Source organism: Bolinopsis microptera, chromosome 1 (assembly GCF_026151205.1).
Source record: "Bolinopsis microptera isolate Bmic1 chromosome 1, MBARI_Bmic_1.0, whole genome shotgun sequence".
In the NCBI taxonomy this organism is placed as follows: Eukaryota; Metazoa; Ctenophora; class Tentaculata; order Lobata; family Bolinopsidae; genus Bolinopsis; species Bolinopsis microptera.
This window is the reverse complement of record NC_087072.1, coordinates 11,830,951-11,846,061: the sequence shown is the minus strand read 5'-3', so window position 1 is coordinate 11,846,061 and position 15,111 is coordinate 11,830,951. Positions and strand designations below refer to the sequence as shown.

General features: G+C 39.5%; 2 protein-coding genes across 4 annotated transcripts in view; both read left to right on the top strand.

The window, feature by feature from the left end:
- LOC134826659 (probable NADH dehydrogenase [ubiquinone] 1 alpha subcomplex subunit 12) overlaps positions 1-15,111 on the top strand; it is a 76,053-nt gene that overhangs the window by 2,368 nt on the left and 58,574 nt on the right. The window lies entirely within an intron of this gene.
- Positions 871-15,111, top strand: part of LOC134826628 (peroxisomal ATPase PEX1-like) — a 66,246-nt gene continuing 52,005 nt past the window's right edge. The window contains exons 1-2 of one of the 3 annotated variants that reach the window (XM_063839094.1): positions 873-902; positions 13,681-14,100. In XM_063839094.1, coding sequence (XP_063695164.1) covers positions 13,683-14,100 — 418 coding nt within the window. In that variant the 5' untranslated portion in view covers positions 873-902; positions 13,681-13,682. Of the gene's footprint in view, positions 903-13,680; positions 14,101-15,111 lie in introns of all 3 variants that reach the window. The other 2 variants (XM_063839101.1, XM_063839086.1) reach the window with 2 other exon arrangements.

The following is a 15,111-nucleotide window of genomic DNA, read 5'->3' as shown; positions in this document are numbered from 1 at the left end:
GACATTTTCCATAGGCACAGCAGCCAAAATACTACGGGAATCTGGAACCAAAAGTAGAAAAATCATCATAATCTGCGATAGCCAGGTGACAATAATGGCAATGAGCAATATCAAAGTCAAATCAAAAAGCACCAGCAGGGCAATAAGTGAGCTGAACCTACTAGCAACAGACAATCAAGTCCTACTACGATGGATTCCAGCTCTTAAAGGCTATGATGGTAACGAAAAGGCAGACTCTCTTGCCAAAAAAGGCTCCGATAATTTGGACTCCGCTCATGCGCAACTACCAATACCAAAGGTATAATGTGGAAGGGAGCGCTGCGGAGTATAAGTCATCGGAAAATGAGGGAAAGATGGAGATCGTTGCCCAACACTCACTTCAAACGAGTATGGAGACATAAGTTCGCCAGATCAATCCCGAAACTTGGCAAAGAGAGCATAAGAACAGCAACACAATTCCTTACTGGAAATTGTGAACTAAACTACCACATTAATAAGTTCAAGCCGACAACGGTCCTCAAAATTTGTCCACACTGTCTCACGGAGGAGGAGACAATGAACCACTATATTGGCCAGTGCCCGAAATGGTCTTACCAACGAGGAGGATACTTTGACTCCTTTTATCTTAGCATGACAGACATAGTGGACTAATTCTCACTACCAAGGATCATCGGCTTTATACAAGCAACTAAACGATTTACTAAATGCAAAAAAAACAAAAGCTAAACATTTTTTTTCCTTGATTTATTAATTTTACCGGGGTAAGCACAGGGCTCCAATGCTCTATCTTACAGTGGTCACGATCTTACCATTAGTGATATTGACCACAGCCCCCTACGAAGAAGAAATTAAAATTAGTTTTAAACTAATTACAACACTACAAATCTATTACATTTATTGAGGTATGACAATGGAAAGTCCGCTACGATGATAACAAACAGCGGTGAAGACAAGACAGCAGAAACAGAGAGTGTACAGCTACCAGACACCTGTGATCCGGAGATATCTCAACACCTGTCTTCTGAAGGTATTGCTTATGTTACACCTGTTGTTTCTCTGTTATGTGGAATCTGTCCCAAAGATCTTATATCAGAACCTTGTAGCATTCAATGTGATTCCTGTAAGACATTTTTCCATCCTAAATGTCTTGGCAAGTCTGCACCAGTGGACAGTGAACGGTGGGTTTGTCAGAAATGTAGGGATAATGTAGAGAACCAGCAGATCATTGATGCTCCTGACGAGGAAAATGATATCTGTTATAACTGTCCCGTGTGTAGGAGTGTTGTGGGGGATTCGGATAAGGCATTGGGTTGTGATGGCTGTGAAGAATGGTTCCATGCACCTTGTTTGTTTATCAGTGAAACCGAGTACGCTGAGATGGATAATGAAGAGATATGGTTTTGTGATACTTGTCAAGCAGTGAAAGCAAACAAAATTAATTGGGGCTCAATGGTTGATGAAGAGTTGATAGCTGAGAAAGTCCAAGCTGTTTATCAAGAGATGGTGACATGGAGAAAGAATCTTTTCCTAGTTCCCAGAGGTAAATCAGGTAGCGACTTTATAAAAGAACTGACTCGGCTCATCCTCTTATTTGCAGATGCTACCAAGTGGGAAAGGCTATCGTTCGCACTGGTTCATATCTTCTTGCCAATCATGTTGCAAAAACCGTCAAGCAAGTCAAAAGCAAGAGACCATGTAACATATCTCACCAAGCGTTTGGTTAAATGGAAAAATGGAGAACTTGACGATCTAATGATGGAGTGCAGGAGTATTCAGAAAGCCTTGGTGCAGCAACAAAAAATCAGCGAGGAATCCAGGAAGAAGAGTTTCTGCCGACTAATGCTTCTTGGGAAAGTTAAACAAGCCACCAAATATGTTGACAGTTCCAATGACACCTTAGGAGTTCACAGCCTAACAGCAAACATTAAACAGGTCCTTGGGGAGAAACACCCTCCAGCTGTTAAAGCAGATCCAGTTGTTCTGCACCCTCACAGTACTCCTCCACCTCAGGAAGTGATATTTGAGAGGATTGACGCAGAGACTGTCAAGAGGGCTTGTTTATATTTGGATGGATCAGGCGGCCCAACACTAACGGACTCAGATTTGTGGAAGCATATCATCTGCAGCAAATCATTTGGCAAAGCATCAGTGACACTTGCTGAGTCTATAGCAATTGTTGCAAGGCGCCTTTGTAGAGAAGATATCCATCATTGCTGTCTGAAAGAGTTCACTGCATGCAGATTAATCCCTCTTGATAAAGGCCAGGATAAGAACGGGAAACCTGGTGTAAGACCAATTGGAATCGGCGAGATATTGCGCAGAATCATTGGAAAAGCAGTTATAATGTCTTTCAAAACTGATATACAATATGCTGCTGGCCCACTGCAGACCTGTGCAGGGCTCAAATCAGGAATAGAGGCTTCCATTCATGCAATGAGACAGATCTGGGAAGACAGTGACACTGAAGCAATACTACAGGTTGACGCTGATAATGCGTTCAATCGTCTTAATAGAGAAGCAGCCCTTCACAATGTTCATGAGATCTGTCCTCCGCTCTATCAGTATCTAAAGAACCACTACCAAAAGCCAGCAGACCTGATCATTAATACTACCGAGGACCACTACCAACTTAAGTCTGAGGAAGGTTCAACTCAGGGAGATGTAGCAGCAATGGCATTCTATGCGTTAGGGATCAAGCCTCTAGTAGATGACCTAGCCACAGCCTCCAAGCCCAGTGTTTGCAAACAGTCTTGGTATGCAGACGACAGTAGTGCTGGTGGAAAGATTGAAGGTATTAAGATATGGTGGGATACGCTGTTGGAGCAAGGACCAAAGTATGGATATTACCCAAAAGCCAGTAAGACCGTCCTGATTGTGAAGAAAACCGAGGACCTAGATCTTGCGCAGAAAGTATTCTCAGGCACTGGTATTAAAATCGGGTCTGAAGGAGAACGCCATTTGGGTGCAGCAATTGGCAGCGAAGTTTTTAAGAACAAATATGTCTCAGATAAAGTCCATAAATGGTGTCAGGACATCAAGCTGTTGTCATCAATTGCTGTTGAGGAGCCCCAAGCTGCTTTGACTGCATATACTAAGGGAATTTGTCACCGGTGGACGTTCATTCAGAGGACCATCCCGGGTATAAGTCACTTGTTTCAACCATTGGAGGATTGCATCAGAACAGATTTTATTCCAGCAATCTTGGGTAAGAACGTATCAGACTTGGACCGCTCCATATTTGCATTGCCAGTCAGACATGGTGGCCTAGGTATCTCCAACCCAGTTGAAAACTGCAATAGAGAATTCACAGCCTCAGTCACCATCACAAAAGACCTCACAGACCTGATTATCAACCAGCAAAACACCCTTGAATATTACAACATGTCAATTCAAAATGACACTATAAAAAGTCTCAAGGCAATCAAGGAGAAACACTTATTTACGGTTAGCAAATCAATAGAGGACAGTGTAAGAGATCCCAACCTAAAGAGATCTCTCCAGTTCATCAAAGAGAAAGGTTCAGGATGTTGGCTTACTGCACTTCCATTGAAGAGATTTGGCTACTCCCTGAACAAGATTGAGTTCCGTGATGCTCTGTACTTGCGTTATGGTTGGGAGATCCCTAACACCCCATTTCACTGTGCTTGTGGAGAGAGAAATAATGTGAATCACACACTTATATGCAAGAAAGGTGGCTATGTTTCTATGAGACACAACAACATCCGCGATCTAAATGCAGAGCTGCAGCGTGAAGTATGCAGAGATGTAGTGACTGAGCCAGCATTGATACCCCTTGATAATGAAGAAATTGTTGGTACCAATGCTGATAGAGCTGCACCTGATGTATCCTCACGAGGTCTCTGGAGCACATTTGAACGAACATTCTTTGATGTCTGTGTTACCCACCCCAACTCACCCACATATGACAAAAAAGATATGGAACAGATCTATAAAGTTCATGAAATGAGGAAAATGAAAAAGTACAACAACAGAATCATCCAGGTGGAAAAAGGCACCTTTACTCCACTTATATACTCAACAAATGGCGGATGGGGTCCACAAGCCACAAGATACCACAAGAGACTCGCTGAAAAACTATCCCAGAAGAGAGGAGAAGACTATGCGGCTATTATGTGTTATATGCGCACCAGGATTAGATTCTCAATCCTCAGGAGCACCCTGATAGCGGTCAGGGGTGAGAGAGGGAGACGACAATCGTATACATTGCCAGTCAGTGTAACTTCGTTTAACTTGATACCTGCCACCATGGACTATGAATGTTTCTAGACACTATCCTTTTGATATTGAGATATTGGTATTTCAGACCACGTGTACATCGTTCCTTTTTTTACGACACAGTAATTTATTGACACTCATAGCTATAATTTTAATCATTGAATCAGTATTTTTATCTGTGCTCTGTGAATGCATCACATGAATCAGTTTTTTAATCTATTAACTTATTACACATTTGTGCTCTGCTTTAGCATCACTTGACTATTTTAAAATAAAATTGTTTGTTCAGGCCATGACCTTATAGTCAGCCAATTGGCCATTGCTATATTATGTGTATATTGTTTGAATATTCTTTTCTCCTTATAAAAAAAATAAAATAAAAAAAAAAGAAGATCATCCAGATGTACAAATATAAATTCACTTCGAGATACAATAGCAAATAGTGGAACTCCTAACCTAACCGCTGTTTGCCTAGATGTTGAAACAGAATCAGGAACCTCAGCTTCTGTACGTTCACACACTAAATTGATCCAATGGAACAGATAGACTAAATGAAGCTAGACTGAACATCAGAGCGAGATTTTTCTGGGTGCTGTTGTACACAGATGTAAGGATACTTCACCCTCAAGCCCAGTCCAACCGTGACAAGAGTATTTTGCAGATGTACCTTCCTCACAAGAAATATTGACCATTTTTAATGGACTAGCCTGGCGCGCGCTACTTCGTAGTACTTGCCTCGGGCAAACATCGGGCCAATATTTCGAGAAGAAAGCGGCGCGTTACTTCGAAGAAATTTAACGAGTAACATCGCATCCGTCAAGAGAAAAACAAAAACGTGAGTACAATGACCGAATCCTTAATGTGGAAAAGGCTACTTTCACTCCTAGGGCTACTTTCACGCCATATTTTTATGTAAAGGTCAAATCGATCCCATCAATGCCAGTCCCACTAAAATGAGAAAAACGGTTTTACAACGCAAGGGTTCTCGAAGTGGAGAAAGGAAGCGTCACTCTGTTAGTTTTCTCAACATCTGGTGGAATGGGTAATGAAGCGGAAAGACTGGTGAAGAAGCTGGCCAGTAAGATGGAATATCACACAGCCACAGGTCAAAAATATTCTGATGCGGTGAGATATATCAGGAAGCGTCTTCGATTTGAAATCTTTACAACAACAGTGATTTTTTTGGGAGTCTAGACTCAAATTTAGAGCCACAAGGCCAAATGTAATTTTCAAGTGGTTCAATCAATATTTTAGAAGTAAAGGGGAATATGTACTGCATCTTTGACGGTTTCATTTTAATTTGTATATAGTGTAATTGTGATATTATGTGTATATTGTTTGAATACTTTTTATAACTTTCACGCCTTTGGTGTACTACAGGAGGAAATGCGTTTGAGGCTTCACAATTCCTGAAACATCTTTCAGAAAAGATCAGCCTTAATAAAGGCTAAAGATACTGTTGTGTGATGTCATTTGTCAGACGCAGACTGCACTTTGATTTGCTCAGAACCTGTACAATATCTGTCTAGGGTTACAGAGGTTTCCATACTCGACCGATCAATTCACAATTTTGTAGGCTTCAATTAAATCTCCTCTAACTTGTTTCTCTGGAAGTGTTGTAATCTGTAAGGCATCCAACTTTTCCTATGTATGAGAAGGGGCCCTGTCAATAGATCAAGTATCTACAAATGAGTAAATACTAACATTTATTATTAACATGCTCTGCCAATTACATCACTTAATTTAATTGAATGTATGTACATTGATTTTTTCAAATATTGATAGAAATATATAAATCGTTGTCAAATAATTTTTCATCAGAGCGTGTTATCAGCTTTTGAAATAAATCGCCATCTTTTGTTAGAAAGTTAGAAATTCAGTGTCTGTTATCGATTTAAAACTAATCTAGAGGAATTTAGACACAGGCCATTTTTGGAAAGTGTCAGATACAGTTTTAGGGAAGATCGAGGGTTTAAATCATATCGAGAAGAAGAAACAATAGGGTTACAGAGGTTCCAAAACTCTTACACCCGCTGCAACAAATGTAAATGATTTGAACCTTAACCTAATCAACTCTCCTAGTACTTCTTAAAAGTTCAGGGAGTGCTTGTTGTAGTGTGACCTTTTAAATGTGTTGAACTCTATTTTTGATTGACCAATTCGTATATTGTAAAGGGTTTCTTCTACCCTAGTTTTATTTAAATTTTCCACCGTTTTATTGCATTTATTGTAATAGTTTTTACAAAATTCAGTGTGAAAACGTTGGGTCTTATACCTTCACCGTGTTTTATATTTGACAGTTGTTGCTTTGCATATAATATGGCATACTGTACCTATTTTTTCGAGGATTCCGTCGCCAAGACTTGAAAATTCGAATATTTTAGACCACGCCCATTCAATATTAAAACACCTATATATTGTTTGAATATGTTTCCCTATATATATATATATGGGTAAACTAGACCTGCAGAAGCCAGGGGAACGGCCCATAGCAGGGTAACCAGGATGGCCTGGTACCCAAAAACCTGATTAACTAGCAAAGATAAAAAATAACAATATGAAATAAATAGATATCAATACTATACCGATATAAGATGCATAGTTCAGAAAGATCAAACCGGGATGTTCCTTCTGTTAGTCTTTTGTAGAGGTCCGTGGCTGTCGTATTCTTCTCTCTATTTCTTTACTTCTTCGTGTTGTATTACCTTGCTGTACGAGGAGTTAAAGAAATGTCTGGTATGGTATACTATGGTCCTGGGAGGTCGCGTGTTAAAGATATAGAGGGATGGGGAGGTCACTGAATCATGTGAATGAGAAATAAAAGGAAACTGAGTAGGTAACGTGGTTGTCCCTTCCACAATCAACAAAGAAGAAAAAGGGGGGGGGGGGGGGGGAGAGAGAGAGAGAGACAAGCATTAAGTCAAGCTACGAGAGCCGTCTGTCCAGTGGACTATTGAGCCCTTAGAACTGGCTGGGTAGCAGGACCTGATGCAAGTCTGAACACGATCTGGGGAGGGGAGGGTGATTGTGGTAGAGGGACAATTACGTCAGCTATGGCTATGGTTTCCCGATATTGTTCTCTCAACATGCTGGACGCCTAATTTTTGAGAGACGGTAGATTATTAAATGTAATCTGAAAAAAAAACGATGCAAAACGGATTAGAAATGACAAAGTTATCAAGCATTTGTGTGTATCTCGTTAACAAAATTGACTGGGTAATTATGTGACGTGACACGACACCTTAATTGGGCATCCTTAACAATCCCCATAATGTTTAACGGGGTGTTTAACGGGGTTACCTAATCACGTGATTAGGTAAACCAATCACCTGATCACACGTAATAAATAAACTCGTTATGCTTCGTATCTCAGTCATCTGAGAAGCTATAACTCTAATTTTTTCAGGACAAACGTAATTCAAATGGCCAAACACAATTCAAAAAAATGTAGTCCAATCTGACTATCCAAACTATCAAATAAATGCAAAAATAAACCCTCTTTTTAAAAAAAAGGAACACGAATATTTTTCGATTTGACAAATTCCTTGAACCAGTGCAAGTGGTAGTAGTAAGTCATACAAGAAAGAATTATTTCAATCGGGCACTCAGTGACTGAGCTATTAGTGCCAACGTTTGCACCACTTTTGGCCCACCCTGTACTTTCAACACTACCATATAATAAATAATTTGAGTTCAAGGATGGTGACAAAGAATGGACCCGAAAGGGTGTCGGCACGAATCAAATGTGGAGTAAAGACAAGTCCCCCAAAGGCAGATTCAGCTACCAACACTATTCCAAAGTCTGATGAGAGATATTGCCAGTGTGAAGATTTTATTGCAGATCATCTGTCAGTAGTGTGAATCCTGTGAACTTTATTGGCATCTCAGTTGTGTTGGCTTGACAGGTTTAAACGAGGAAATGCTTAAATTTCTTATCAACTGGAAGTGCCTGTATTCGTTTGTGGTACCCAACACCTCAACCGACACTGTTGTGAACAGAGCTGTTAGGGCTATCCTTAAAGAGGAGCTCAAGCTGCTCGCACCAGCTCTGACAAATTCACTCAAAATAGCCCTTAAAGGCAGTGCAGAGAAAAATCTTGATACATCTGATGTTAATTTAGTTATGCAAGTAGCAAGCAACATACTTTTGAAGTAGCAGAAATTAAAGCTAAAGTTAACTATGAAAAGAAAATTATGTCTAATCTGAAGCAGAATTGTAAATTTTTTACTCCTATTTTCGAAATAAACGTCAAGTTAAATTAAGTGTAGCTTCTTTAGATAGAGGAGATGGTACACATACAGATAGTTCGACTGAGTACTTGCAAGTGCATTTAGCTGTAGGGTGAGAATCCCTGCCACGTTTTTGGTCAGCTTCGCCGGGGCTCATGTCTTTCCTCGAGGGAGCATTAGTGTCTACAGAAAAACTGACAAATCCTAGCGAAGTCAAATCCGAACCACATCTTCCATCAGAGGTGGTGCTGGGTCAGATGGTTACTGAACGGATTGGCCTGGAGAAAAGCATAGTCCTGTTATTCTAAAGTTAACCATAGAGGGGGTCAGGCGCTGTTCGCTCACGGCTGGTTCTTGGAGCCAACACCCTCGGCCCCACAGAAGTGGGAGCACTGTCGGTGGTGGCACACCCAGATAACGGACAGTGTCTCTCCTTCTTTCTTGTTGGACTTGCATTGTTGCTGGTGAGTCAGCTGGCAACAGTGTACCATACTTTCATATTCATGTTTTCTTCCCCACTTCTCCTACACCTCACTTTTTTACTCACTCATTCACTCACATGCCGCCTTTGGGCCGCTACCAGTTAGAGGGGATCTAACAATCAGACAAACTGCCAGCCTTAGGGCCGCTACCAGTTAGAGGGGATCTAACAATCAGACAAACTGCCAGCTATTGGAGATATAGCACTTAGATTATTACCAGCAAACGTAAAATTAGCAATAATTACGTGAACAAAGAAATTGCCAAATTGCGACAAAAAAGGGTCTACTCAAAATTCAAATATCGCATGTAAATTCGTGAATCAGCACTTTAGTATAGCGCGGAAATTGAGCCGCGCAAAGACAAAGATATAACACTAAAACAACAAAGATATGGGAGAATTACATCATAGGCTCAGGCATGCCTGGTAGGTTCCTGTCAGCCCACTAGAATGACAGGGGGCAGCCTGTTCTATCGAGTACCCGGGAGAACATCCAGGCATGGGTGGTGTTCTCCCGTGAACGAGCATTATGACAGTTTCCCTTACGGGAAACGTCGCTCACCAGGCTTTATCCTCTGGAGGGGCGGGATCACTAGCCCATGCCAAGTGACCCAAACCTACTGACACCTACAACCAGAGGAACCCCAATAGACGTTAGTCACTAACTGACGGACGTAGCCTCCCAATAGGGAGGTAAAGTGGGTGCCCCAACATTAAAAAAAAAAAAAAAAAGTGCATTTAGCTCTGTTTTTGTATGTGAGCCACCTGACCCTCTCCCTAAAACTGAGAATTTACGCCATGATACCTTAGTTCCCAAAAATTTGTGTGCCATTATATTGAGCACAATTTATTTGAGCCCGAAAAATTTGGGCAAAAAATTTAAACTCATTTGGGCGACCGAAAATTTGGGCACAAATTCTTCGAAAAATGAACGATTTTCCACTAAAATTTCAGTTAGATATTTGCCTTAGTTCATTATTATTCCTTATTATTCCAGTCATTTTGCTTTAAATTTTAAGATGTAGGTGGTAGTCTGAGTTGTTTCACATTATGAAATTAACGATCTGCCCAGTAACTACTAAAAAATACAGTGATGATGGCACAGTACAAAATGATAGATAAACAATAGTGATATTTAGTCTCTCAATCAGATAGTTTAGTCTACTTACACTCAGCATATCTTATCATACCCCTTTCACACCCCTATCAAGATTCTAAAAAAAGTGCGATGAGATTGGATTTTGACACTAGAAGTGCGATTTTCACGAAATGTACTCCCCACCCCCCCCCCCCCCCCCCCCTCCAGCCTGCAAGATTTCTTGCCCCACAAATTATTTTCTATTTAAAAAGATTTCGAGAGTCCCTTTGTAAGCGAAAAGTATGTCACTGTTATTGGACCCATAAATAACGAAAAATTTACGTGCGTATTTTCATGAATTATATTATGTTACATATTGTAATTATGGTAAGCCTCACGTAGCACGATGGTTGAGGGCGCGCTCGTCAAGCAGTTGACTCTGGTTCGAGTCTCGTCAGCGGTCATTCTTTTGGCAATTATTAATTATTTTACTAAAATTATCATCAGAGCACCTTGTAACATACGTTATCCGATAGATTATACTGTTCGTACTTCATCTAGAGAACTAAGAGACTGAGAAGACCGGCATTTAAGGATTTGTCCGGGGAAGGCCTCGTTCACACTGGAACATGTCAAATTATTGTAAACGGAGTTATCTGGTAATGTTTGTTTTGTTTATGGCTAGAATTTAGAATGGAATCAATGTGATGAGGATCCAGAGTTAATTACCTGCTAGGATTAATAAGTCAGTTCTCCAGTTGAAGAGACCCTTTCTCAAACTTTTAATGAAGAAATATTCACTATGCCTATGGCAGTATCAAGTATATTCTGAGAAAGAATATAGCCAGGAATAGTACCTCCTTTAATGGTAACCATGGTAACTATAGTAACCACTGTGAATCTTGATCTTATAACAACTAGTATCCTTTAAGACTTAGACAGTACAGTGAATAAACACGCTGAAAAGCGATGAAAATGCAAGCGCGCGACCGAATATGTAGTGCTGAAAGAGGGTGCCGAAATCTCGCGGAGAATCTCACGATATTGTGAGCCTAGCTATGAGATTTAAACGAAACTCGCAAAAATCTGGCAAAAATCTCGCGCGCGTTACGTCGAAGTTTTCACGCTATAAACAAGTGATAAAATACACGTTAAGAGTATAAAATACATGTTAAGTTCCTAATTCCCTCAACTTTTAAGTTAAACTTTTTCTGTTTCCTCATTTATTTACAAATTTTGTGCGATGAGTCCGGCTCGCAATCTCGCATAAATCTTGAGCTGGGCTTTCACATACAATTATCACTATGACGCCTCACCAGATGGTCGAAAGGTTTGACCAGTGTCCAGTTCTTTGAGAAAATCCTTCTTCCCCACATAGAATCAGTTCGAGCCTCCATCAACAACCCTGAGCAGAAAGCGCTACTGATATCAGATGTGTTTCGGGCCCAACACACACAGACACTAAAAGATCTGATGACAGCCAACAACTGCATCCTACAGAAAGTTCCAGCTAATATGACCCATCATCTACAGCCCCTGGACATATCTATCAATGGACTGGCTAAGAAATTCATGCGCAATAAGTACGAAGATTGGTACGCGAAAAACATAGTGTGTCAGCTCAATGGAGGAGTTTCATCAGACAATGTGAAAATTGATACCCGCTTGACAGTGATCCGTGAAGTACACGCTCGTTGGATCAACGAACTTTTTGTATATTTAAAAGGGAGGCCAGATGACATAAGGAAAGGCTTTGAGAAGTCGGGTATAACTGATGCTTGTAGATCAGACTTTACGGTGGATGATTATCCATTTGCAGATCTTGTTTAAATCTCTAGCTATCCGTACCTCTAGCCATTTGCTTTATTAGTAGCTGTTAGCTATTCCAGTTATTTATATTCATTTAAAATATAAGCCTTTTTACTTGGTCAAGCCATGAATGACAGATTAGAAAACTAAAATTTCAAATATGATTTCACTTGGATATGAAGAAAAAGCCATTTTTCTATAGATTTCAGGGCCACAGGCCAAATGCCAAAAGTTTGGTTAGCAAAAAATTTAGCTGACGGAAAAGATTTATGCAATTAATTTGGTCTGCAAAAAATTTGGGCGAGAGGCCCGCTCAAATTTTTTGTCGCCCAAATTTTTGGGAATTAAGGTAATGAGTTTTGATGATATTGATGATATATTAATGCTATGGAAGTCAGCAGTTCCGATATAAAGAAGCAACTTTTAATGCTTAACATTTAGAGAGTTCTGGTCCGGATGGTGTTCATCCAAAGTTGTTGAAATCGCTAGCGTGGAAATCTGCATCTGTTGTAGCATTGTTTAAAAAGGGTATTAAAACCCGACCCCTTAAATTATAGACCAGTTTCATTAATTTGTATTTTGTGCAAAGTGTATGAAAAGTTGGTGAGAGCACAAGTTTTAGTAAGAATTGAGGGAGCCAGTTATGACAGTAATAAAGAGAAACATAACGATTATCTTTGGTTTCATCCTTGTGTGGCAAAGAATCGTTTTATAAATCTTTATTCCACTGGGAAGTTTGATTAGGTTTTAAAAATAGGATAATGTTTTGATACATTTTTTAAAATAGTGTTTTTGATAAATAATTAATGTTGGTGGGGAAATATTTATTTTTTCGCATAGTGCGATAATATTTTGTAGACATGTGTGATGATGTGATGTCATAAATTTAAATACTTTACTTTACTTTATTTTTACATGTATTAGATTTTCTAGAACATCGAATTTCGAAGTATCATCATGGATTTGTTAAGGGTAAATCGTGTTTTTCTAATCTTTTAGAGAAATTCGATGATATTCTTGACATTTTAGATAAAGGTGCCCCGGTTGATCTTTTATACTTTGATTTTAGTAAGGCTTTCAACAAAGTCCCCCACTTTAGACTTCAGTCTAAATTGGAAGGCTTTGGTGTCAAAAGAAAGGTTTTAGATTTTAATAAAGATTTTCTGACAGACAGGACCATGACCATGAGAGTTTGTGTAGAAGGACAATGGTCTGAGGTTAAACATGTTTTATCTGGTTTTCCTCAGGGGTCAGTTCGAGGCCCTCTCTTATTCATGCTGTATGTTAATGTCTCTTTTTATTCTGGCGATTTTCTGTTTATCAAAGCTTTCTTTTGTAATCTAACTTTTAGTACCTCAATTGTGTCTTGTGCCATCCTCGGTGACCTTGCTAGATGATCATACAAGAAAAATTCAGTCAAAACAGTGAAATTTGGGTTGTGGAAAGCTGAAAGCTGAAATCTGAAAATGGCCTACCAGTAGGACATTTTCAAAATTTTACTTTTATCAAAGTTTTCTCCGGATATACAGCTTCCAGTACCTCGATGGTGACTTGTGTCACTCACAATGACTTCACTGATTGGTCACTGGTCAAAAATTCAGCCCAAACTGTGAAATTTTGGTCAATGAAACGGCAGAAAAGCTTTTCTTCAAAAATCTTGCCAAGCTCTGTCACTCTTTTGTAGTCTTATAAGTTTAAGTATCCTTTACCCTTTTTTTATAGAAATTGCCCTGAAAACCGGGTTCTCTCGAGTACCCCCCCCCCCCCCCCCCCTGTTTGTTATGAACACTTTTAAACCATCTGTTTCACATTAGACTTTGTATTAACTTATGTATTATCTTTGCAGGGATGATGGCAGGGGTTCATCAAGGCAAAGCTAGAGTTGTCCCGGACATAACCAAGCTCCTGAAACAAAGAGAAAAGATAACAGAATTTCTGAAATACGATAAAACTAATGAAATTTCCGATGATCGAGATGAAGCAAATCAAACAGAAAACATTCCTTCAGTTGGAGAAAATTCTGTTTTAAGCGAGAAAGTTGAAATGATTGAGGAGAAAGATGTTTCAGTACACAGTAAGGGAGACGAAGATGTTTTTAGCTATGAAGGAGAACTCACAATATCAGAAGGTGTTGAATCGGGGGATGATCCTAGTGAAAGTGAAGATGTAACTAATATCGCTGAGGATGAAATAAAGGGGAACTCGGCTCCTGCAATCAATGATTTGAAGAACACCATTAACGAAGTTTTCTGGGACAAAATTAACAGTAAGTTTTATTTTAAAAGTATTTAATCACATTTCTGCAAAATTAAGGCAAATTAGGGTCTGCGAATGTTTCGATAGTGATATTATGCCAATATACGACAATACAAGAAAATACATGACAAGATTCGACAATAAACGACAAGATTTGACAATATACGACAATATGATATGACAATATACGAATATATGACAATATATGACAGTATCAACAAGATGTGACAAACCGTGGGAAAAAGGGCACTCTCAGTTCCTGTCCTATCAGGGATAATTCTTGACCTTTTGATTTTTAAAATACAAATTCCGATAATTATTCTTAAGCAAACTCGTCAGAAAACAGATTCTCTTATTGTACCAAGATTAGCGATCATGGACCTACAAACCTCAGGACCTACTTGTTCTTGATATCTTGAAATATTGTCTATTCGAACTTTTCATTAAGAATTGAAACAATTCCTTCATATTATGGAGCCTGGGTGTAGACTTGTTGTAAAATAGTTGTAAAATAGTTGTAAAATAGTTTATAACAATGAAGACTCTTAATTGGAACTAACTAGTTTCACTGCTGACCAGTAGCATTAATAATTGTATAACTAACCACTATGTGTACTGTGTACTGTACACTGTGTACTGTGCACTGTACACTGTACACTGTGTACTGTGCAGTGTTCTATGTACTGTGTACTGTGCACTGTGTACCATGTACTGTGCACTGTGTACTGTGCAGTGTTCTATGTACTGTGCACTGTGCACTATGTACTGTGCACTGTGTACTGTACACTGTGTACTGTGCAGTGTTCTGTGTACTGTGTACTGTGTACTGTGTACTGTGCACTGTGTACTGTGTACTGTACAGTGTTCTATGTACTGTGTACTGTGCACTGTGTACCATGTACTGTGCAGTGTGTACTGTGCAGTGTTCTATGTACTGTGCACTGTGCACTATGTACTGTGCACTGTGTACTGTGCAGTGTTCTGTGTACTGTGTACTGTGTACTGTGTACTGTGCACTGTG